The sequence below is a fragment of the Phymastichus coffea genome, unplaced genomic scaffold (assembly GCF_024137745.1).
Source record: "Phymastichus coffea isolate CEN01 unplaced genomic scaffold, Cenicafe_Pcof_1.1 PCOF00002, whole genome shotgun sequence".
Lineage (NCBI taxonomy): Eukaryota > Metazoa > Arthropoda > Insecta > Hymenoptera > Eulophidae > Phymastichus > Phymastichus coffea.
Window position 1 is genome coordinate 4,468,258 of NW_026706813.1, and position 25,820 is coordinate 4,494,077.

A 25,820-nucleotide genomic window follows, 5' to 3' on the forward strand; every position below is an offset into this window, starting at 1 on the left:
ACTTTGTTTATAAGTCGCGTCCACGGTATTCATACTATAATTATTAGTGTGAACGATCACCTTATTCCATACCTGGACGTTATCAAGTTCATGTTTTTAATTATAAGAAACACATAAATTGATCCTCGGCTTAAAAAATTTAAAAATTTCAAGTAATTTATGTTAATTAATTTAATTTAAGTCACACAAATAAAATAACTAAGTCTCATTTTCTTTTCTTTCTCATGTGTTCGATATTCAAGTTTATGGTACAACTCACCCCTATCCTCAATCGACCTCACATCGTGAACTAAATTATAATGTATATTTAATTTATTGCTTCCCTTCTAGTTCAAGTGTACTTTTATTTCATATACATGGTCAAGCGCTTATTGTGATATATAAAAGTTCAGATTTGGATTTGTATCATTTGCCAAAAAACTAAAACACATGCATGAATAGTGTATAATTATGCATGGCCAGGCGTTTATTGTGAAATGAAAGTTCAAATTTGTTACTTTCCATTAGAACAAATTGAATAAGCTCACAAAAAATTTTGTATTACCTAAAGATGGAGGTCAGTAGCTAACTGCAGTATTTCAAACGAAAAATTTGTTGTAAAAAGGACTATAGCTTTATAAAGACAGGGAAAAGAAGTTTCTTGAGTTTTTTGCCCAAGATACAAAAATTCGATATCCTACTATATAAATATGAGAAGGTTAATGAATGAATTAAAACCTAATATTTATAAACATGAAGAATAAAGGTCACTTATCAACTTTTCTCAATGGAGCCTAAAAACTGTACTTTTACATAATGGAAACTTGTTTGCACCTTTCCTGATAGATCATTCAATGAAGTTGAAGGAAACATATGAGAATAGAATTGGAGAAAATTAATTACATGGAACGTCAATTAAAAGTTTAACTCTGATTCTAGGACAACATTCTAGACTTACAAAGCATTTCTGTTTCTTCTGTCTCTAGGATAGTAGAGATACAAGAAAATCACTATATACAGAAAAAATAGCCAAGAAAAACAAATTTTATCCAGAACTAAAAAACATCCTCCATGAACCTTTAATAGATCTTACAAAAATTATGCTTCTATCTCTTCATATTAAATTTGGTCTAATGGAGCAAATCGTCAAAGCTTTATACATGAATGAGGAATGTTTTCAGCATTTAGAAAAAAAATTTCTGGGCATAAATGATGATAAACTAAAAGAAGGTATTATCGATGGTCCTTATAGTTTATAATCGAGTATAATAGTGTGTATGTGTGTTCTCACATTATCTTGCTGATTCTACGGTCTCGATAATAAGACGCTAACTGTAAAATACATAGAGTATGTCAATAGTTCAAATAAACGGGATAATATATTTGAAATGTAGTATTCTTTAAAATTAGGAAGACGCATAGGAGATACACACACATATAATAAAATCAAAGATAAATATTAATGAAAAATTCAAAGAGAGATATTCAAAAGAGGATTTCAAATAAATAAATTAAAACAAAAAAAAAACGAAATTATGTATGATTATAACCGATACACCTTTAACAAATTTGCTATAGATATAATGAAACCATTCAATGTTACAATTGGTGCTCTTATCAAACATAATCTTGCTATTAACGCAAGTATCACGAATGCACTGTTTATTATTATTTTTATTATTATTATTAACATTATTATTATTATTATTATAGGGCTGGCTTAAAGGATGATAACTTTTCACTGAAGAAACATTACTTATAAGGTCCACAATCGTGCCCTATGGAAACGTTATACACTCCATCAAAGCTCCTAGCAGCAACGCTACAGCAGACACGGGTAACAGAAAGCAATGGCTCACATATGATGCAAGAATAGTGGTACCTCGCTGAAGTGTACAACCACTCATCCCCCATATTTACACGGACCTCAATCTGCTTTCGCGGTACGACCAAGGCGACTTTATAAACAAGGTATCTCCAGGGAACAAGGAGAAGGGTGACCTATAAACGGTTATATCCCTGAAGAATATGTCAGACGGAAATTTTATAAATAAGTATCTTCTGAGAGAAAAATGAGGCAAGCAGACTAGTCCAGAAGAAATTAATCGTGAGAGATAATCAAGCAACAACTTTTTCATGTCAGTGTACGTTCTCACTCTAAGAATGTTCGGCGCTAACACTAGTTGATACTGTTGAGCTGCCAATAGGATCACGCCTGAACCCGCGTATACCCGACATGGGAGGCTGCCCCATATATTGGTACAGCGAAAGCTAGAAATGTTGTCTCCTGTAATCAGATGGGTTCTCTTCTGCAGAAAGTGGAGGATAAGAACATTCAAGATGGTGGTTATACGCTATTGCCATTATATACCGAGGCCACTGGTCAATCGGGGCACTCTAGTATTGGAGGCGTTGAGGGCAGATCACTGGTATTACCAACCATGATGATTTATCTGACCACTGCATAACACTTCCAAAACACACTTACAAGGAAAGGTACCCAACCAGAACTCGTCGATTTTGATGATTTTGAAACATATTGTAAAACATAAAAAAATAAGAGACACGTATTTTTTTTATCAGCTAATTTTCACTTTTAAGGAGTAAAAACCTCCCCTAAAGTTAACCCCCCAAAAAGCGTTTTTTTAATATCTCGGCTTAAAATTAAAATTTTTCAGTGGTACAAATTAGAGGTTATTTCTTACAAAAAAAGCAAGTATTTCATGGTGATTTGAAGAGTAAGAGTAGTATGACCTATTTTTTAGGGGTTAAAAACATATATTTTTTGGCATAATTTTGTAATAAAAAAGTTTAAACCGACTAAATAAAATTGGAAAAAATGTTTAAACATCCATAATAACAAAATTTAGTTGACGTCTTTCGGTGTTTTAATAATAATAACAAAAATACATTATAAGTTAAATTTACAACAAAGGAATTTCAATAACATTCTGATAACAATTTCTACGGAAATTATAAAACTGCTTCACACACAGAATTTTCTTGTTTATAAATTTAGGAATTCGAGGTGGTTTGGTTAAAAAGCACAGGCATTTAGCCTATTTGTCGTTTAGGGGTTTAGGGTTTAAGTCTCTTTAGTTCACATGTACAGGCTACAAAAATAACACATTTGTAAACAAGTTTTTTGAAAGTTAAATTTTTTTTCGACATTTCATCCACCACATTGGTTCCGCCATTTTAAATTTTCAAAATCTGATATGAGATTTGTAAAGAGCGATCTCGAAAACCCCTATATACAAACCTTCTACAAAATATTATGGATTGAAGTATACTTATAGTTATTTTGTGTTAGGGGTGGTTTACCCCCCTTAGGGGGTAATATCTATGAAACAACCGAAAAACTTAATTTGTTTATTATAGATGTTTAAAAATTTTTTCCAATTTTTTTAGTCATTTAAAACTTTTTTATTATATAAATTTTTTTTTCCATATTTCTGTCCGCCATATTTGTTCCACCATTTTAAATTGTCAAAATCTGATAACAGATTTGGAATCAGCGACCTCGAAAACCTATATATACAAACTTTCTACGAAATATTATGTATTGACTTACATATTTACAGTTATTTTGTGTTAGGGGTGGCTTAGCCCCCTTAGGGGTAATATTTATTATTATTATTAAAACACCGAAAGACGTCAACTAAATTTTGTTATTATGGGTGTTTAAACATTTTTTCCAATTTTTTTTAATCGGTTTAAACTCTTTTATTATAAAATTATGCCAAAAAATATATGTTTTCAACTCCTAAAAAATAGAGAATGCCACCCTTATTCTTCAAATCATCATGAAATACTTTCTCCTTTTGTAAGAAATAACCTCCAATTTGTTTCACTAAAAAATATTAATTTTAAGCCGAGATGTTAAAAAAAACGCTTTTTGGGGGTTATCTTTAGGGGAGGTTTTTACCCCTTAAAAGTGAAAATTAGCCGATCGAAAAAATACGTGTCTCTTATTTTTTTATGTTCTACAATATGTATCAAAATCATCAAAATCGGTGAGTTCGAGTCGGGTACCTTTCCTTGTTAGAAAGAAGATGATAACTAGGACAACGAAAAATATTGCAGGTTTCTTAGTGTCATCTGCGCAGAAGATCGTGGATTCACAAAAGTCTCTAGTGCAATCCAGCACGTCAAACACACCGACACACACAGCTATGGATATAGATATAGCAGACGAATACGACGCGACCACCGGTAATGGGCAGACTACTAAACACTTCCAAAACCTTCGAGCATAGCTTATACTATTGATGCCGCACTTGAAAAATGTACGCATGAATGAAGATACAGAGCTTAGTAGATGTAACAGATATTACAGATGTTAACAAGAATATAGCGACGGCTATAGCTGTAATGAAGAAAGCGGTGCAGATTGCGTGGAATGAGTGCGATTGCTTAAGCTCTTTCCTAGAGAACGCCCAGAACACCACGATCAGTTATCAGAGAATTGAAGATTAATCGGACTAGACCACGGTTCCCTCCTCGCAGAAAAAAAGATAGTGACAGCAATGCCTGTTACATAGAAGAAGCGAATGACGGTTTCCGGAACGGCGCCGAGTACACAGACAGGGAGACTACAGGTCTTGACGTTAGCAACGGCGGCGCCTGCCTGTCGAAATAAGCCGACTCAAATAGATAAGAGTCGGCCCGAAGCGGGTAATCCTACCAGAGAAAGGGTACCAACGTTATAATGGTCAGACTAAAAGTCGGAAAGACGTACGCAGACACATTACATCGACTGAAAACCAAGATTAGTCTTGATGACTCCAGATTGAGCATTTCAGGATATCGGGGACAAAGGACGAAGAACTTTTAATGCACTTCCGCAGCGATACAACCGACAGACAAAAGTTTTAAGAGAAACTGCAGCAGACTCTCAGAAACTACAGAATCTGACGCAGACATAATCACTAGAAACTCTAGATTGTCTTTTAAAATCAGATCACATTTATTCTGCATTTTTAAAAACGTTGAGGTCTGAATATGATCAGATATACAGGGTGGTGAAAAAGTAAGGAAACACCTGAAAATCTCAGAGGGTTGGTCATAAAAATAAAATTCTTAAGGTCAGGTCCTATATAATTTTCAACGAGGAATCCAGTGATGACCATGAATTTGACCTTGGACCTTACCTTCAAGGTCATTTCAAGGTCAACCTCTTTTTTTCAAATGAGAATCCCTATTTTTGATGCCGGAATCAAAATGAGCGGGAAATTTTACGTCCGGATACGTGGTTAGATATGAGGTTAAAGTAACCTCTGGAGGTCAAATAGAGGTCAATGTCGGAAAAAGTATGGAAACCCCTGAAAATCTGAGCGTTGGTCGTAAAAATAAAATTGTTAACGTCAGGTCTTATGTAACTTTCAACGATGAATCCAGTGATGACCTTGAATTTGACCTTGGACCTCACCTTCAAGGTCATTTCAAGGTCAAATTTCTTTTGTTAAATGGGAACCCACACTTTTGACATCGGCAATTGAAAGAGAGTCAAATTTTACGTTAAAATATGCCTTGAGGTCCAAGGTCGACGTGACCTCTGGAGGTCAACTAAAGATTAACAGTATATTTATATCGAAACTCCAAAAATGTGTCTATTTTGATTATTAAACAAGAAAACTAGTTTCTCAATCCAGAATCCTTCTTTTAGCGCTATCCAGGAACAACGACGTGGACGTAGAAGGATTCTGTTCCCTTTGGGGTGCTGGATTATCGTGAGTTCCCCTTGCCTCTCACGTCGGGGTGCTGGATTATCGTGAGTTCCCCTTGCCTCTCACTTAGGGCGTTTTTATGAATTATTATAGTAGATGAGTAAATTTATAACAGATGCTCAAATTGTTCTCCATTTGTTTCTTGACAGTAACCAATCCTGATGTAAAATGACTGAACTGCATGTCGAATCATATCTCTTGTAATGAGAGCAGTTTCCTCAATAATTCTACGTCTTAATTCATCAAGATTTTCTGGATTTATTCTGCAAACGCGATCTTTTAAATAACCCCATAAGAAAAAATCCAATGGTGTTAAGTCTGGAGATCTTGGAGGCCACTCTATGCTACCTCGTCTACCTATCCATCTTTCGAAGAATGTTTCATTCAAAAATCCTCTAACATTAACTGCAAAATATGGTGCTGCACCGTCTTGCTGGAACCATGTGTTTTCGAAATCGTCTCCTTTTACAGCTTGTATTGCTGGAACAATTTGGTTTCGCAATAGCTGTTCATAATTTTGTGCATTTAAATTTCCTTCGATAAAAAAGGGACCTATTATTGTGTCGTCTACAATTCCTGCCCACACATTTAGTTTTTGAGGATATTGAGTGTGAGTTGCGTCCATCTAGTGAGGATTTGTATCAGACCAATGTCGAAAGTTATGTCGATTGACATTACCGATTAACTGAAACGTTGCTTCATTTGAAAAGACAATATTTCCTAAAAATTGTGGATTGTCAGTTATCATTTCCATCATCGTCTCACAAAATTCAGTGCGACGATCAGGATCATCTTTATTTAATTCTTGCACGAGTTTAATTTTGAAGGGATGCAATTTGTTTCTGTTCAAAATTTGAAGAACAGATGTGTGATGGATGTCGTGTTGTAAAGCTGCAGATCGAAGAGTCTCATGAGGTTTTTCTACAAAAGACTGTAAAACATGTTAAGATTTTTCTTCGTTTGTTGCTGTCGATGGTCTACCAGCAACAGGACGATTTCGAACAGATCCCGTGTCATCAAAACGTCTTATTGTTTTTGAAACAGTTCCTCTTGATATAGGAGTACCATTGTTTCGAAATGTTGCATTAAACAAATTAGTTACCTGTGTATATGACCTATGCATATCACCCCAACCTCTCATCATCAAAAGTGATATCCGTTCTCTTTCGGACAATCGAAACATTTTGGTTTCAAAATGACTTCTTCGTACAAAACTAATTTACAACAAAAATATTTGGTGATTTTGTCAAATTTTATCTCTTGCAACTACAGAGTGTTATTTATGCAGTAATACCAAAAATGTATTCGTCAAGCGAATTGAAGTAAAAATTCATTCATTCATAAATTTATTTTCTATCTAAAGAAAACCTTTTTTTAACAATATCATTTATGTAACTACGCGGACATGAAAAAGCCACACATAATATTGAATTTTCGACTTTTAATGAGACAGCTATTTTGTTAAAGATACATTTCGTCAGTTTGGCGGAATAATCGGACAAGTTGAGTTTTTATTTGTAAAAGCGGACACGTCGGATTTCCATTTGAAAATGTGGATACGTTGGCTTTCTTTCTTTTCTTTCTTTCTTGTAGAAGCGGGCGTAACGAAAATAATTTTTTCTTGTCTAATTTAAACTTAGCAATACTTTTTTAATGTAACGGATTGAATGGTAAATGAATGTTAATGAAAATAGAAACGAATTTTTGCGGGATCCAACTTCGTTTTCGCTATTTGTTTGAAAGGCTACGATTTAGAAATTTTTTGCAAATGAAACGTTCTACCAAATTTATGCAAATGAATCATTTTAGCAAATTTTCGTAAATGAATCGTTTTTGCAAATTTCTGCAAGTGAATCGTTTTTGCAAATTATTACAAACTACATATCTGATTTTCTAAATTATTTTCTTATTTTAGCCAACTTATTCAGTAATTTTGGAAATCGCCGTGTTTCCGTGTAGCCGTGTATCCCGATTCAGGTTCAGGGTAGCGTGATCGAGATCAGTGATACTAAAACCTATTCAACAAAGCACCCCAAGTGAAAGGCAAGCGGAACTTACTCTAAAAAAGCCCCCCAAAGGGAACAGAATCCTTCTACGTCCACGTCGTTGTTCCTGGATAGCGCTAAAAGAAGGATTCTGGATTGAGAAATTAGTTTTCTTGTTTAATAATCAAAATAGACACATTTTTGGAGTTTCGATATAAATATACTGTTAATCTTTATTTGACCTCCAGAGGTCACGTCGACCTTGGACCTCAAGGCATATTTTAACGTAAAATTTGACTCTCATTCAATTGCCGATGTCAAAAGTGTGGGTTCCCATTTAACAAAAGAATTTTGACCTTGAAATGACCTTTAAGGTGAGGTTCAAGGTCAAATTCAAGGTCATCACTGGATTCATCGTTGAAAGTTACATAAGACCTGACGTTAACAATTTTATTTTTACGACTAACGCTCAGATTTTCAGGGGTTTCCATACTTTTTCCGACATTGACCTCTATTTGACCTCCAGAGGTTACTTTAACCTCATACCTAACCACGTATCCGGACGTAAAATTTCCCGCTCATTTTGATTCCGGCATCAAAAATAGGGGTTCTCTTTTGAAAAAATGAGGTTAACCTTGAAATGACCTTGAAGGTAAGGTCCAAGGTCAAATTTAAGGTCATCACTGGATTCCTCGTTGAAAGTTATATAGGACCTGACCTTAAGAATTTTATTTTTATGACCAACCCTCTGAGATTTTCAGGTGTTTCCATACTTTTTCACCACCCTGTATGATAAATTCTGCATAAATAAATAAATATTAGTTGTTTGTTAATATTTCTCTAGAAAAATATCTTAAATAATATTTAATTAAAAAAAGTAGTATTATATTTTTTTTTGTTCGATGGAAAAATATTAAATACACGTGTAGAATTGATATCTGTATAACATCGCCTTATTTCCTAACACAGATAGTTAGGACACCTAGATAGCTTATATAGTTCCGTACGTCGAGTGCTTCAAAAAACTATAAACATCTTATATATTTGTTAGGTGGTGACTATGGCACCATACCGCAGCTACTTAACAGAATTACGGACTGTGTTAGGTATCTGCTCGACTGAGCCTACGTAAGACCTACCCTATAAGCGTCTATCTTCGTTGTACTTGTGCACCGAGCATACTCCTCTTGTTTTTGTTATTATTTTTGAAATATAAAACTTACCTCTAACATAAACTGCCGTAACTCTCTTACAATATTACTTTCGTGAATAGCTGAACCAGTGGGGATGAAATTAGCTAAATGATTAGAATCCATACTCAGAATGTTCACTGCATCACGATGAGTTTCAAATTTATCACGTACTATCTGGAAAGATAATTCATTTTTTTATTATCAATATCCAATAGATAAAGAAATTAAAAATATATTTTATTGATAAAGTTGCCATTCATATTTCACGCGAAATATCGACGTTTCCGACTGTATTTATGTTATATGAACCTAGTGTCTAGTTCTAAGAACTTATGTTACTATTATTGTTAAATCACCCTAATCGGAAGTAATCCTCGCTTATCAGGCTATAAACTTTTGTTCTATCGCAGAGACAGTGCAACATATCTGTCTAAGCGGCTTGTCTTATCTTTCACTGCTCCCGACTACGTGCCGCTTTTACCTTTAACGCCCCGCTTTGTAATTCTTGGGTTCATCTTTATAACAACGTAACGACACTGAGGATAAAACCTATCATCACCGTAATTGAAGGGAAATAAAAAAACAAGGAATTCTAAGTGAAGAGCCATCCATAATAATTTCCTTTCAATGTTTGACAATGAATTCTTTATGTACTGTCAAAGCTACTAGCTTATTCAGTCCACTAGATTTCAAACTTATGTATACTAGTCTTTGAGCATTCATAACTAATGTTATAGGTGTCAAAAAAAATTTAACTTTTTTATTTTTACTCTATGATCAATAGCATCGAAAATATTCTCCTTGAAGTAATGGCTTTGCTTCTATAAAATTTTCGAAAATTTATGACCGGTGCTGGATATCGGACGTTTCGCATAAAGCTGCCTAGAATTGGTATGCACCGATTTAAAAGTTATAGTACTCAAAATATTTTGTAATTTGAAGTTCTATCAAATGCCCTGTACTAATTTTTAAAAATCAAGATTGCGGCACCCATATGGCTAAAAGCATGAAAAATCGTGTTGAAAAGATTTCATTGATATAAAACTGATATAAAAAAATTGTTTTACACACATGTTTTCAAGGTCGCTGAATCCAAATCATATATTAGATTAACCCTATCTAGTCACTATTCGGTCCTAACCTAAAAAAATGCTTTAAAATGACGAAATAACGGTATTTTGCGATAATTAACACGGTCAAATCACCTTATCATTACGTTTTCGGGGTGCTGAAATTTAAATTTGGTGCTCCCCTTTATCCACTAAACTTTGGCTCAAACGGGCTACCACCTGTTAATACACAACGATTTGGGATCGCTTCGACCTATTAGTTATTACCGCTTTCGGCCCTTATTTACAATAAATATTACAATTTATAAAAGAAAAGTACGAAGTGATTCCCTTTTCCCCCTGCAGCGTGCGCACCGCTCAAAATCTCACACTAACACCCGCTCAATCCTTCCTAAGCGCTCCCGTGCGTCGATTACCTTCGACCCACAATCCTATACGCATAAAACGGGTCTTAATACTAGTTGGGCGCCATGTAATGGGGTGGATTAGCTGGTACAAAATGGGTTTATTAAAGAACAAACTCCCACGATGCAGAGCTGACCGCCGCTCCGTTAAACACTTATGAGTATACGTGTATTCGCCTTTATGTTTGATACTTTTGTTCCAATGTCTCCTTTTCTAACCGAGTTAAACTCACCTTAAGTCACCTGACTTGTGACACTCGATCTATCTTAAGTGTGAGTGACCTAATGTTTACTACAACTATCCCCTAGATAAAATCGGTTTAAAAATTAACCGGTGACGGAGCCTTAAACGAAAAGTGAACGAAATAATGTAATGCGGCGAATAAAATTAATATCGGTTATCACTGAAAACGTGGGCCGAAAGACTTGCGCGTGCAAATAGGATTTACAAAATTTTACAATAATATGGAGAGAGAAAGAGAGAGAGAATTCAAAATTCAACCGCGAAAACTATCGCTCGGCGCGAACACACAAACCGTTGCGATAGACAAAATACTACCGTATTTTGTCGCGCAGAAAAAAGGAGGTGCACTTACCCTGCGGTGTACTTGCGGTTATCAGCCGTAATTGTTATTTTGCAAAAATACAGGTGCTCCTGCGGAACCATCTACGCTGCCTCACTCAAGAAGATTGGTTGTTGCTCCGATCACTGCTGCTGTTTTGCTGCTGCTACTGGAATTGCTGCTACTTTAATTCTAATACCCTACCTATCACTCGCGCAAATCAAAATCCAGAAAACTTTTGATATCAAACAGCAAAACACAGTGTAAAACTTTTGGCAGTACTCTCACAAGCAGCAGCTGAGGCTTAACTGAAAAATTGAACTCTTGCGCACCCCCTCTCTCAGGCGTTCGCTCTAGCATCGCGAGTGCTACCGAATCGCGAACGTAATGATTGATCGAATCGACGACCGTTGCAGCTCAGAACTACTAAAATTGTTAGACGTCGTAATCCATTTGGTCATTAAGGACACATCGGTAAAGATTTAAGACTAATATCCAAAAATATTCTAAACAAATTCCCGAATATGTCGTTATCAACTAAAATTTGTTCGAAATATAGAAAAGAAGTTTTGTCTTCCGAATCCGACAATGATGAAAATAAGGTCGCAATCGCAAAACATTAAAAGCAATCAACCTCCAACCAAACAAAAATGTCTGTTCAGGGAAAACCAGTTAAAAAAATTATTAGATAGATTAAAAATTAAATTTGCTTCTTTAGAAAAAACTGATTCTTTGAGGCTTATTATTCTTACGATCACTCATGTGTCGGAAAATTCATCAGCAAACTTTAGAATTTAATGTTTGCATAAGAATAGCCAAATTAGCTAAGTTATTAAAAAAACTAGAGTTGTATTAGCTTTACCAACTGTAAGACCTGGAAAAACGTTATCAGAAAATACTGCGAGGAAAGTAAAAATCTTTTATGAAGATTACATTAATAGTAGAGTGATGCTTCAAAAAAATACAGCCATGAATGTAATGGTAGATGGAAATAAACAAAAAGTATAAAAGAAGCTGTTATTATGTGATATTACGTCATTACATGTAGAATTGAAGAAATTATATCCAGTATATCCTATTGGATTTACCAAGTTCTTACAACTTCATCTACAGTGGTGTATCTTGTCAGGTTCTAAAAGTACTTTTACCGTCTGTGTTTATGCAATACATGAAAATTTTAAAAACACGTTTGATGTTGCTAATTTAAAAAAGATCATCATTGATTCAAATAAACCGTTTACCGATTACAATAATTGTTTTTCATTAGTCGTGTGTAGGAAAGTGAAGGATAAGTTTTATTTTAGGAAATGTCGATCTTGCCCTGCCATAGTAACCTTTGCAACTTATGTAACTGAAACATTAAAAAAGAAGAACATTTCTGAAATTATTTTTAGCTTATGGGAATCAACAGGTAGATGTACTCTTATTAAGCAATCCCTTTCAATCAATGACTTTTATCTGAATTTGTAAGATGACTGCCGATATTGATTCTACATCATTTCATCTTTAAAAATCAATTCAAATATATAACAAACCATAAGAATAAAATAAATGAAAAGAAAGTTTTGGTTCAGACAGATTTTTCAGAAAAGATTTCCTATGTTGTACAAAATGCTGCACAATAATTTTATTATAATAACAATCAAGCACCTATTCACCCAGTCATTATTTCCTACAAAAAGAACGAAGAAATAATATGTAGCAATCATATTCTAATTTTAGATTGCATAACTTATGATACTAAAGCAATGTACTCGTATGTTATGCAATAAATTCTAGTTACATAAATTAAGCGGTTAGTACCACGTACAAAAACGGTAGTTTACGTAAGTGACGGCGCGAAACAACTCTACAAAAATAAATACAAAATGTGCAATCTTGTTAACCTTAAAAATGACTTTATTATCAAAGCTGAATGACACTTTTATGAAACTGCTAACGGCAAATGATCACCCGATGGAGTTGGTGCTACGTTTAAAACGCAAGTCGTCGAGCTCAACGAAATGAAGCAATACTAGATTCAATGTCACTGTTTAACTGAGCAAAAAATAAATTAAAAACCTAAGTTACATTATTAGAATAAGAAAGATCATGATAGAGCTCAAAGATATAAAGCATCACAAGTATATTTTATTCAAAGTGCACATGCAATTACAGTATGAGGTACAATATTGAGAATCTACAGATATTCAGGGGATCAAAACTCTATCAGTACATTAAAATATTAAGTAAAACAACAGTATTTAGTAAAAAACATGTGAAGTGAGAAACCAATAAAAAACAAAAAAAAAATAAAACAAACAATAAAATCAGACAAAAATATGGAAAAATAACAATAAACACATGTAAAAAGCAATTAAAAAAATGAAAAAAAGTAATATGGACATAATATGATTAACATGCGGACAGTCTCAACCTTGTAAAAAAAAGAGATGCAATATGAGGTATTGAAAACATAAACGTAGGATAATTTGAATCTTATGCCGGATTTGAATTTAGCGACCCTGAAAACATAAAGATAAGGCGATTGACCGTGTTACTCATTGCAAAATAGCGTTATTTCGTCAATTTTAGTCTTTTTTTACATTAAGTCCGAACAGTGATTAGATGGGGTTAATCTAATATCTGATTTGAACTCAGTAATCTCGGAAACACGTAGTTTAAGTATTTTTAAGTATAAAAGAATTTTTTTATATTAGTTTTACATCAATCAAATCGCTTCAATATAATTTTTCATGCTTTTAGGTGAGATATTGGTGGCGCTATCAAATCACCACACGGCATTCATTAAAACTTCAAATTACGAAAATTATGAGCCCTATAACCTTTTAATCGATGCATACCGATTTTGAGCAGCTCGGAGCACGTTTGACGCAAAACGTCTGATATAAATACATATATATACTAGTAGGGTTGGGTTGGATTCTGCCCCCTATCCTCTACGCCCGCGAACCCCCGAAATTGTAATAACATTTTATAAATGAAAATTTTACAAAATACTTGTCATCGAGTACACTATTTCAATAAGTATTGTATATGGCCCATTCTCGCTTACGGCGAATGCCTCCAGACCTATATATCATCGATTTTCATGAAACTTGGTAGGATGATTGTTTATATGAAGAACAATATCCGTACAAATTTTTAGGTCAATATATTAATTACACAGGCCGACAAAAAATTTTACCAAGAACCCGAGTATAGTTTTCCGAAGGTTTTTTGCGTGCTGAATCCGAATCCGAGGTCAGAATTACTCTGGTGGCTCCGGTTTTCGAGATATCCTAACCTTAAAGTGCAAAAAACGCGATTTTTGCCTATATTTGAGGTTATGTAGCAAAGAAAAGAAATGTTTTTTCAAAAAACTGTATACATCAAATTAAAGTATGAGTTTTCTTCTTTCAAATGCCGTTGAGTATGCTCGGATATCTTTTTTTTTCACGAAGTTAAACAAATTTGAAATAAAAAGCACTTGGCTAACTTGCTCTACCCAGCGTCATGTGGGTGTGCCTGCTTAGGGGTTGGGAGGGCTGGTTTTAAAGGGTTGAGGAGGTATTTGGGGATGAGGCCTATCTAGATCATATTAGTACGCATACCTGTGATTAGAAAATGAGTTTTTTTATCAAAAAGCAGTTAATTAAACTTGCTCTACCCAGGGTTATGTGGGTGAGCCTGTTTAGGGGTTGGCAGGGGTGGTTTCTACCCGTAAGAGAGCATTTTGTAAATAGAAGCACGATGCTCACAATATTTTTTAGTGTTTTGTCAAAGCTCTAAATAAAATATTCACTTTAATTTTTGTTTTATTTTGAATAAATACATTTGTACATTTATTATAGATATAACAATGGAATTATAATTAAATAACTACAACACGTTCTGTACAATAAATTCATTAGAATATGATACTTTCTTAATTTTTATCTGTTTTTCATTAAGCGGAATAAAAGCATGAGACATTTGTGTTCCACTAATAGTCTTAGCTTTTGCGAAATCTAGTTTTAGTTCTTCTGTTATTTTTGCGTGCTCTTCGTTTGTACAATACGCAAAAGTCATATTCGGTAATGCTGACACTACACACTCGTACAATTCTACAGCATTGCTTATATATTTGCCTCTTAAACTAGCTCGGCGGGCTAATCTTTTCACAGTTCTGCATGGATACAATACTTTTGATGATGATGGGCTAAATTAAAAAAATTGTATCGATTCTTGTACTGACTCGCAGCTCCATCAGACACATAAAAAATTTTGTGTACATTGTAGTTCTTACTTTTGATATAATTAATAAGTTTTTCTTGAAACAACGACACTGCTTGTACGTTGTGTTGAAGGTTTTCGGAAATTATCACAAATGATTCCTTCTCTACCTTACCGTTTACTTTTCTATAAATAAAAAATGGATGTACCGTTACTTGAGTGTAACGCCAGTGAGCAGCTTGGACTTCATCTTGATGGGTGCAAACATAATTTTCTGCAAAGTCTGACATCACAACTATTTCATCTTCACTCAAATTTTCTATTGTTTTTCTTACAAAGTCACCCTGACGTTTAGCGATATAATTATGCAGTCTAAACTCTTTCATAAATTGTTGTTGGAAATGTTGAATGAATTCATTTTTTGTATACTGCACATCAATTAATTAACATCTATTGTCAGTAGTAGCCCATTGCTTAAATTCAAGTGTCTCTATTGAATGTGATTGAAGTACATCGAGGATCTTACATAGTATATTATTTACACCAGGACAGTCAAAACATTCATCATAGTGACATGCTTCCGTTGTCTCTGAACGTAATGCTTCATCTAAAATTTGTCGATAATTGAAAGGAATGTGGTCTTTCACTTTGAATTTTCTACATATTTTAAGTATAGGTTCTAGTAGCAGTTTAATATTTTGATGACTGATGCAATCACGAACATTATGAAAACGTTTTGATTCGTCTACTAAAATACATTGCGGAGGGCGATATCGACAAAATGTAGAAAACCCAAGAAACTTACCGTGTTCCTCAGTAAAAAGAGCAAAAATTTCTTTCATACTGTGTAGCATTAAACGTTTTTGGAGCTTTTCTGATGACTGTCCTAGTTTTACAGTTTTGGTATCCCTCATACCAGGACATTCTCTACTTATTTCAAAATTGAAGAAAAAATCTTTTACCATCTTGATTTGAACATCTGTTAGAGCTGATGACCTATTGCGTTGCACGGGCTAATAAAATATAGTTTCAGTTTCACGAATTTTTTTTGACTCGCGAGCAGCATACATTGTACAACCTATTTTTTTCTGCATTTCAGATAGATTCCAAGTAGAAGGTGCAAATAACAAAATGTTAATTTTTTCTGAATAATTTTCAGCTTTATGGAACTTTAATTTTAAATCCTGCGTAAATTTTGTTTCAAAATCACTTTCATTATCTGTAATGGCATTTTTGGAGTCTTTGAGAAATAACTTACTGAGACTTAATGTGACAGTATGTAGCATTTTCTGTATAACTTCAAAATTTTTCTAATCGGCTGTGCTTATAATATCTATGTTCAATTGTTTGCACAATTTATTCACTGTTTCAAGCACTTCATTTTGTTGCTGACACAAACTTAAACTAAAATCTTCGTCTCTAGTGCCATTAGTATCAATGAATGGATTTTGAAATGATTCCGAATCGCACGAGTCTATCTCCATCGGCTCACCATCCTGGCCTACTGGAGAAACAGATCTATTAATTTCTGATTCAATTTTGCTCTGCTTTTCGTGCTGTATATTTCTCACATAATCTTCTATCGAACGTGGAGTCTGATTATTATTGATCAGATTTTTTCATTCTCTCATGATCCGATAACATACTACTCGGCAACTTTCACACAAAAATTCACCACTTTGCAAAAATGAAGAAAAGGCAGCATAGATCCCATCTGACAATTTTTTGAAATTCCCTCTACGGGCTTTTTCATGTTTATCAAAAATATTTTTGCAATATTTAATGCTTATGGGGTTCGTTCTTACCATTTTGAAAGCACAAAACTTCACTGGAATGACAGACACAACCTTCTACGTGAACGTTCACGAGAAAACTAAATTTGGAGGACGAACCTCAGAGACTTATCTTTCGGCCAGCCTACCTCACACCTACAAATTTTCTTAATAATAAATATTGTCACTCTCACCTACACTATCTATGAGGCCATAAATTAGAACTGTCATTAGTGCGTCACAGATAATTGCCAGGTTCTTAAGCCTGACGCCAATAAGCTGTCCAACCAGCGCGTCTTAGGGCCCTTAATTATTATAGATTTGTATCACTAACACAAAAGCTGAATTTATTTGATATTAGGTTAACAATAGTATAATAAAATAGAGGTAATAAAGACCAAATTGTAGTAAAAAAAAAATACAAATACAACAAGAAAGCTACAATCGGTTAGTGTGCCGCTCGAGCGTCTGCGGCCGTCCGAACGGCGCGTCGGTGGCGTCACTAGTTTATTGTTTATTACGAGGCTGGAAGTGCCGATTACAAAAATGTTAAAACGGTTTTTCATAGAACAAGGGCCAAGGAATACAATGGAAAAAGAATTTTTGAAATCCGAGACTACCGTCATCGAAAAAAATTTACTTTTTATATTCAAAAGTTAATAACATTTGAAAAAATAAAAAAAATGGTTTTCTATATTATTATCTTAAAAGTATGTAGTTTTGTGCGTATTTTAAAAAAACATTCGTGTCGATAGCTTTTGCGGTTAGCGAGATATGAATAGAAAAAAAAAATTCGTTGAAATTTTTTAATTGTTAATAACTTTTTAAATAATTAATATATTGACCTAAAAATTTGTACGGATATTGTTCTTCATATAAACAATCATCCTACCAAGTTTCATGAAAATCGATGACATATAGGTCTGGAGGCATTCGCCGTAAGCGAGAATGGGCCATATGCAATATACGACGTGTGATCAAAAAGTAAGGTGAATTTTGAAATTTAGCGGGCTACGTCCGTTCGATCTTCGACTTTTTTATTTGGTTATGTCGGTACACTCGTCTAGAACATACGTTCCAAATTTCAGCTTTGTAGTATGTTTGGTTTGTTTGTGAGAGGCATCAAGGTTAGAAGTGTTTTGCGTGCTCCACGATTTGCTGCTGTCTAAAAACATGGATCAAAGAGTTTGCATTAAATTTTGTGTGAAAAATGGAATCAAATGTTCCAAAACACTTGAAATGCTGAAAGTGGCATACGGTGAGTCTACTTTAAGCCAAAAAAATGTTTACAAGTGGTATAAACTCTTCCAAGAAGGTCGAGAAGACACCGACGACGATCCTCGTTCTGGACGCCCCAGCACATCAATAACTGATGAGAATGTTGTAGAAGTGAAGAAAATAGTGTTGGGAAATCGTCGAATTACCATTAGAGAAATTGCTGATGATATTGGCATCTCATTTGGTTCGTGCCAATCAATTTTGACGAGTGTTTTAGACATGAGACGTGTGTCAGCGAAGTTTGTTCCGAAATTGCTCAATTTAGAAAAATGAGAAAAATAAAAATTCACCTTACTTTTTGATCACACCTCATATACATATAGAAATATCAAATGTAGAAACCTCAAGCTCTTTATACACTTGGTACTATGAATATAAACAACATGATATAAGGAAATGAAAGGAGGTGCAAGGGGTCTTGTCTACATTATTATGGATGTATATTCATTTTCATTTCTATTTTTACATATGGAATATTTGAGACATAACATTTGCTACATAGTTAAATAATCGTACCATTTATGGAATGAATTCAATCCGAAATTTCTTGGTAAATAATATTTAAAACATCTTTTACTCCATGCACAATATTTAAATAATTTTTTAATATTAATTTGGTAATTTTCTGTAACGTCTATCCATTTTTAAAATTTTTTAACACCATTATATTAATAGTTATTGTCTTTTAAATAACAATAAATATCAGTACACAAATGTATTTGGGCATGAGAAATAAAATTAAAACCCATTTCTTGATTTTCTAAATTATTTAAATACTCACGTTGAGTACAAAAGTAAGTACTACGATTTGTCAACACTAAATCAAAAGGAGTTGTTCTATCTTGAAGTTTAGTAATTTTCTGAAATACTATAATGTTTTTTATGACAAAAAATATGAAGAAGAAGACAATGTTAAAAATGATGAAGAAAATGACGAAAAAAATAATTGTTCGCGGCATCTGCGCTCCATGTGCATAGCACGAAAGTAGAGAGTAATAATTTATAACATTTTTTTGGCTGTTGTAAATGTGAAAGTTTATTTGGAGATTCGGTCCTTTATCGCTTAATGTTTTCTCTTTTTTTGCGGATGGGGAAAAGGCAGAATATTAACATGTGCGGCAGTTCCAGCGGTGCGCGCGCGCGATACAAAAAAAAAAGGGTATGGTCGTCCAGCAATTGTCGCGCAGGTAAACGTTCGGAGGGAAATTCGGCACTATAAACCTTGCATTTCTAATTGGCTCCACGAACAGGCCCAATGCTGGAGAAACCTCTGATCCTTCTTCAGGAAGGAGGAAGCAGTAGTAGCTCTCGAGAACTCGATCCTTACACCTCGTAGCTCTATCTCAGCAGCTCGTCGCATTATCTTTCAGTCACCTAGTTGCTCTCTCAGTTAACTGGCTGCTTTCAATTGTTACGTCGTTGTGATAGTTTATTGTGCTAGCCTTCACTGGTAACGTGTGTGCTGAATGTGAGTGCGAGTTCCTGGTCTTACGTCACGTTCTTTGGATGACAGTTGCGAGCGAGCACAGTATCGTGCCTTTTATCCTGTGACTTGTCGAACCCACAATCGCAACAAGGGCTACCGGCACCCGTAAGCCTAGCTGAGGATATGCGTGATATCCTCTGAGGCGTCTCCGACCCTGGGCAGCTTAGACAGCAGCAACTCGGCCCTACTTTAGGGGCAGCATAGTGCGGACCGTGCCCGTGACCAAGACGTTGGCACTGTGCTGCTCTAGGAGACGACCTTCCTTCTCGCACAAGGTGCAATTAGCGTCGTGTGGTAAGCGAGTAGTCTTTAACTTGAATGGCCATTCACAGGCAAAGCGAGCCTGCCGAAATCTATTAATTATAAATAAGTAGCATAACTCTTTGTACATTTGTCGATTGTATTTGCTCATATTTAGATGGCTTTTCCCTACTTATGACTGGGGTTTTTATGCCGGATAAATACGAGCCTAATTATACTTGATAAAATTATAATAAAAATAAATCCATATCCTTTATTCATTCAATATTCACGCACCATATTCGTATTAATTTTCAAAGAACTTGATATACATGTGACTTATAAATTCTTTCTTATAGGTGATTCGAATTTCTGTGTTGATTATATTTAACTTGGAATTTCTACTAAAGAATTGTCCAATTTGTTCAATAATGACGAAACTGATTCATGATGTTAGTACAGTGGGTTACCCCACAACGCCTTCAAAATTTGATCAGGGCAAACTCAACGATTTGGTAAAAAATTTAGGGCTATATAAGGCGCAATCTGAACTACTAGCATCATGACTAAAGGAGAATGTATGACTACATAGGAAATCAAAAGGAACATCCTATAGAAACAGAGATAAACCTTTTCGGAAATACTTCATTCAAGATGATTCTTTGGCCATGATATAGATGGGTTGTTTTAGCGTATTGAACATGATTTTAAAGAGCGGGGGTTATTCATCGATTTTCCTAAAAGAACCTCAAAGTTGTATTACTGAATAATGGGAATAAACTAGTCTCTGTTCCATTGGATCACTCAAAAACAATAGATACAAATTATGTGACTAAGGAATATTTGTTCAATCTAATTAATTACGAGATATATAAATGGAAAATTTATACAGATTTGAAATACCTTTGGACCAACAGAGTGATTTTACAAAATTCCCATATTTTCTATGTGAATGGGATAGAAGAGCTCGTGATGATGATACAGGAAAAAGTACTTACCCGTAAGGAATAAATTTATTATAGGACGAAAAATATTATAAATTATAAATTGATTGATCCGACTAATATAATACTCCCTCCTCTTCATATAAAAATATAGCTTAATCAAACAGCTAGTGAAGGTTTTGAAAAATACAAATAGTACAACTCACAATCTCCTTGTAAGGTTCCAAAAGTTATCTGAAGCAAACATTACGGAAGGAATTTTCGATGGACTTTGAATAAAAGAATTGATTAAAGATGTAGAATTCCTCAACAAAATGCTGGTGGATGAACAACAAATCTGACAAAGCTTTGTTGATGTTTACACAAAATTTTTAGGCAATAACAGAGATCTAAATTATAAACAAGAAGTTAGGAACTCGGTGATCAACTACAAAGTTGTTGAATACCTGATAAATCGAAAGCTCTACTTTTTAGATTCTTTGGACAAACTTCCAGAAAATCCTGGAGATTATAGTGAAGAGCAAGGAGAAAAATTGCACCAAGATATGAAAGAGATGGAAAGGCGTTACCAAGGATTTTGGAATGTCAATATGATGGCAAATTACTGCTGGAATATAAAAAGAGATACCTCCATCAAATACAAAAGAAAAGCGTCAAAAAGAACATTTCATGAATCATGCAAACCAGAGAAAAAAACGCGCTTACATTAGAGAGTGATATATATCACCAGATATTTTTTCATGTTTTTCTCAAATTGACCCGTAAACGAAAAGTTTTACGAAAAGTTTTGAAAGTTCAATGATCTTAAATTGTGATTCACAAATATTGAAAAAGTTACAAAGCTTCTAATACGATTGAAGATATTGCCAGTATAGGGCTTATTTTTTGTCAAGAAAAACACTCCGATTCCTCCTATTAGCCTACCTACTGAATATCGAATAGCCAGGCCTCGAAGAGCGACTGCTGGATCCTTCCTGAGAAGTCTAACCCAATAGTTTTGGATAAAATGCCTATAAATTCTTAAAATCTTACTTTCGGAAGCTTGCCAATCAGCGACCACAAGTAAGTTGCAATGAATTTCAATTGTATAAATTTTGGAACTACTCTTATGCCGAATACTTTTCTCATTGTTGATGAGATTATAGAACTAGAAGGTTAAAGAAATTCGAATTAAGAGTTTGAGGTTACAACCTCGTAGGTTACAAGGCTCGAAAAATAATGCAAGTAGGACACGGTGGTTCGAGCTTACAGTGTGATATGGTTAAGTGCTCGAGAGTTAAAAAAATTTGGGTTAAGAGTATGGAGTTATTATAGTCCTGCAGTTTGCAAGGGTCAAAAATTGCGGAAATTGGGGCATGAGGGGTCGGATTTATTAAGTGGCAGGGTTGTGTTCTCGAGGATTAAATAAATTAGGGTATGGGTGGCTTCAATTACAATGTGACAGGATTAAGCGCTATACGATTGAGGAAATTGAGGTTAAGAGGCTACAGCGTAGCAAAGTTACGTGATCGAAGCTTAAGGAAATTCAGAAAGTAAAAGTCTAAACTTATATTTACAAATGTTGTATGTGCAAGATTGCCGGGCGAGGCCGAACCGACCCGAAGCTGTTACGCTAGCGACAAGAGTATAGAGATGTTAGAAACGTGCGTGCTCTACGCAAGATTAGGCGGCGCGCGTCGCGAACCAATTAGCGCATTGATTGCGCGGCGCCTAATAAGTAGGTCAAGTGGAGAGAGAAAAAGAATGACGAAGAAGCTGTAGATCGCGGAAGAGAAAAACGAGCAACACAAACGGTAAGTCGAGAGCAGAGTCATAAGGTTTTCCAGCCGATCGGAAGACAGGCGACGATAGACGGTCAGCGGTGCGAAGTCAAAGTGCAGCCGAGGACAAAGGGCCTACCGAACGCACACACCGCCAAGGGCTTAGGAGGACCGAGAGGACAGAGAACGATTGCCTAGTCCCAGCATCTGCTTGGGATGCTACTCGGAGAAGCCGGCACGATTTGCCCAGCGACGATCAGCAACATCGTGCGCAGGGCGCAGCCAGGCCTCCCGTTCCAGTATCAAGGTCAAGTTTCGCAAATTAATTTCTCTCTCTCTCTCTCTCTCTCTTCGACGATGGCTGAGAGCGTAATTGTAAACGTTAGGTAAGTAGCAAGGCGTCCACACGCCGGCTACCCGCCCTAATTACGGTCGGCATCATAAATCGCTCAAATAGAAATCGTCCAGGCGATCCCTTACCAGGCGACTTTCTCTTTTAGCTAAGTAGCCTAAGTCGGTTTGTCGTCAAGGCGGTCATCTTCCGGGCGCGCGAGTTGTGTTTCGTATAGATTTGTAAGCGCGAATAGTTAATTAACTTGTTCTTTGTTCTCCATTGTTCTACAGTGTTAAGACGTATTCGCAACACCGTTGCGTCTATTAGATTAAGAGTTTATAAAAGCTGATTTTAATAGTTTATTTTATAATACGGTTTATTCTTATGCGGTTATCCGTGTACGGTTTTGAAATATAAGTGTAAATTGATTTTGATTTTATTTAATTAGATTTGTTTAAATGCAAATTTGTGTTTTGTACGTAATTCTCTAACCACTTTCATTTCTTTACCTTCTCCCCCTTCCCGCCTCAATTGCTATGAGCGAGTACGCATCACTTGCCCACCTTAAAAAAATGGTTAACGAACGAGCTTTCGTTACATGGCATCCCTTGTAGGCCTAGCAATTGAGGTAACGGGATCGGAAACGGTAAATTAATGAATGGTTAATCGGGAATTTTCCGTTGTATACTAGAGGCAAAACGCGCGCACAAAGAAAAAAACTTTTAGAGTTCCGTGTTAACTTTTCTAGGAGTGTTTTGTCTCGGATTACTAGTGACCTTTTCTCGGTGGGGGAGTCGAATGGCCGCGAATACGTCATTTGGTTGTTTCGACATCGGACCCGAACTTAAACAGTGGAATTGGGCATACGAGGTCTGTCCGGAAAGTGTCGGGCCTACGTTTATATCTTCGCGCCATAGTGTTCGAGCGACCTCTACCGGACAGAAACGTCAACAGCGAAGCCTCACGAATCTATTGGTTACTTACTGATACCTGCAGGACGTATAGTTCATGCGTAGCGTGTCTTTGTTTACAGTGCCTTTGTCGCGTTCGTCGGATTTTGATATTGTCAAAAATGACTGAAAAACAATATCAACGAATTTGCATCAAATTTTGCTTTCAACTCGGAAAAACAAGTTCGGAAACTATTGAAATGATACAAAAGGCCTTCGGAAGCGAGTGTATGAGTAAAACACGAATAAAAGAGTGGTATAAACGGTTCAAGGATGCTCGCACTTCTGTCAATAGTGATTCTCGTTCCGGCCGACCTTCAACGACAAAAACCACAGTTAATATTAAGCGGGTACGAGTTGCAATCGAACAAGATCGTCCTATGACTATGCGAGAACTAGAAGAAGACGTTGGGATACCAAAAACTATCATTTTACAAATTTTAACCGAAAATTTAGGAATGAAACGCGTGTGTGCGAAATGCATCCCAAAATTGTTCACAGCAGAGCAGAAGAATATTCGCTTAGAAATCGCTCTGGACAATCTGGAAATTGTCAATAATGATGATAATGTGCTTAGAAAAGTTATTACAGGTGATGAATCACGGGTTTATGATTATGATCCTGAAACAAAACAACAATCATCACAGTGGAAGCATTCTGAATCGACAAAACCAAAAAAAGCATGTCAAAGTCGGAGCAATGTTAAGTAATGTTGATTGGTTTTTTCGATTGTGAAGATGTTGTATATCACAAATATGCACCAATAAGTCAGACAATCAATAAAGAATACTACGTTCAAATTTTGAAACGTTTGCGTGATGCAGTAAGAAGAAAACAGCCGCACCTTTGGGAAAGTGGTAACTGGCTTCTCCATCACGATAATGCGCCAGCGCATTCATCCAATCTTGTGCAGCAGTTTTTGAGCAAACACAATATCGCATTGCTTCGACAACCTCCATACAGTCCCGTCATAGCCCCTTGTGACTTTTGGCTCTTTCCAAAACTAAAAAAACCACTCAAAATACACCGATTCGATGACAAAACAACGGTTAAAAACATTACGACGAGTGTACTTAAGGCTATCCCTAAAAATGAGTTACAGGACTGTTTTGAAAAGTGGAAACATCGATGGAACTGTGTTATTCAAGCAAATGGGGATTACTTTGGAGGATGCCACCGACCAGGTGATAAAGAATAACGCTAGCACAAAAATATAAAGGTAGGCCCGATACTTTTCGGACGGACCTCGTATGTCGAGTTTTCTTTGTGAGGCTTATGCAAAGCGATCCCTCGCCTGCTGAAAGCTTGAAAGAGAATTCGAAAATAAATTCGAAAATAAGTCGAACTGTATAACACGCGATAAAGGCACGCTTACTCGATATTTTGAATTTGGGTTTCCCACGGAAAATGTCGCTAGCTTGTAGAGACAGGATTATAATGCGCAGAATATTACGCGACGCGCACGCGAAAAGTCTTAAACGCGAAATTGACTCAACAGAACCGGCCGTACTGCTTGAGTTAATGAGCTATCGCGGACTTATTCTGCGCGGGGACTTAGAAGAGCTGCAAGATTGATACTTGCGCTTTCTATTAAGAAAAAAAAGCGATCAGATTTGCAGACACCGGTATATCCGAGCGACTTTGCGCTTGGTCGGATTCCGAATTTGCTGCATGACAAATCGCGTGATGCGGCAGCGGACAGCGCACGACGCGCAAATTTCGGTGACGAATCCGCAACAGCTGCTGCGCCCTTGACGGCTGAATTGCCGCGCGAACAAGAGCAGGCAACGCAGGTATCAAGCGTCGCCACACCGCGCATGCAAACCCAATCGCCGGGCAGAGGCACAGATGCGGCTGTCAACAGAGATATGCTACCTTCGGCGGTCCAGCCACCGTCGGCAGCTCAGTTCCCGTCGGATGGCGCGAACTTTCGCGCACG

The 25,820-nt window shown here is 35.8% G+C and overlaps 1 protein-coding gene across 5 annotated transcripts in view; it reads right to left on the bottom strand.

The window, feature by feature from the left end:
• LOC131663161 (apoptosis-linked gene 2-interacting protein X 1) overlaps positions 1-25,820 on the bottom strand; it is a 1,103,979-nt gene that overhangs the window by 330,895 nt on the left and 747,264 nt on the right. For all 5 annotated transcript variants that reach the window (XM_058933370.1, XM_058933362.1, XM_058933344.1 and 2 more), the window contains one exon: positions 8,917-9,060. In XM_058933370.1, coding sequence (XP_058789353.1) covers positions 8,917-9,060 — 144 coding nt within the window. The remainder of the gene's footprint in view (positions 1-8,916; positions 9,061-25,820) is intronic.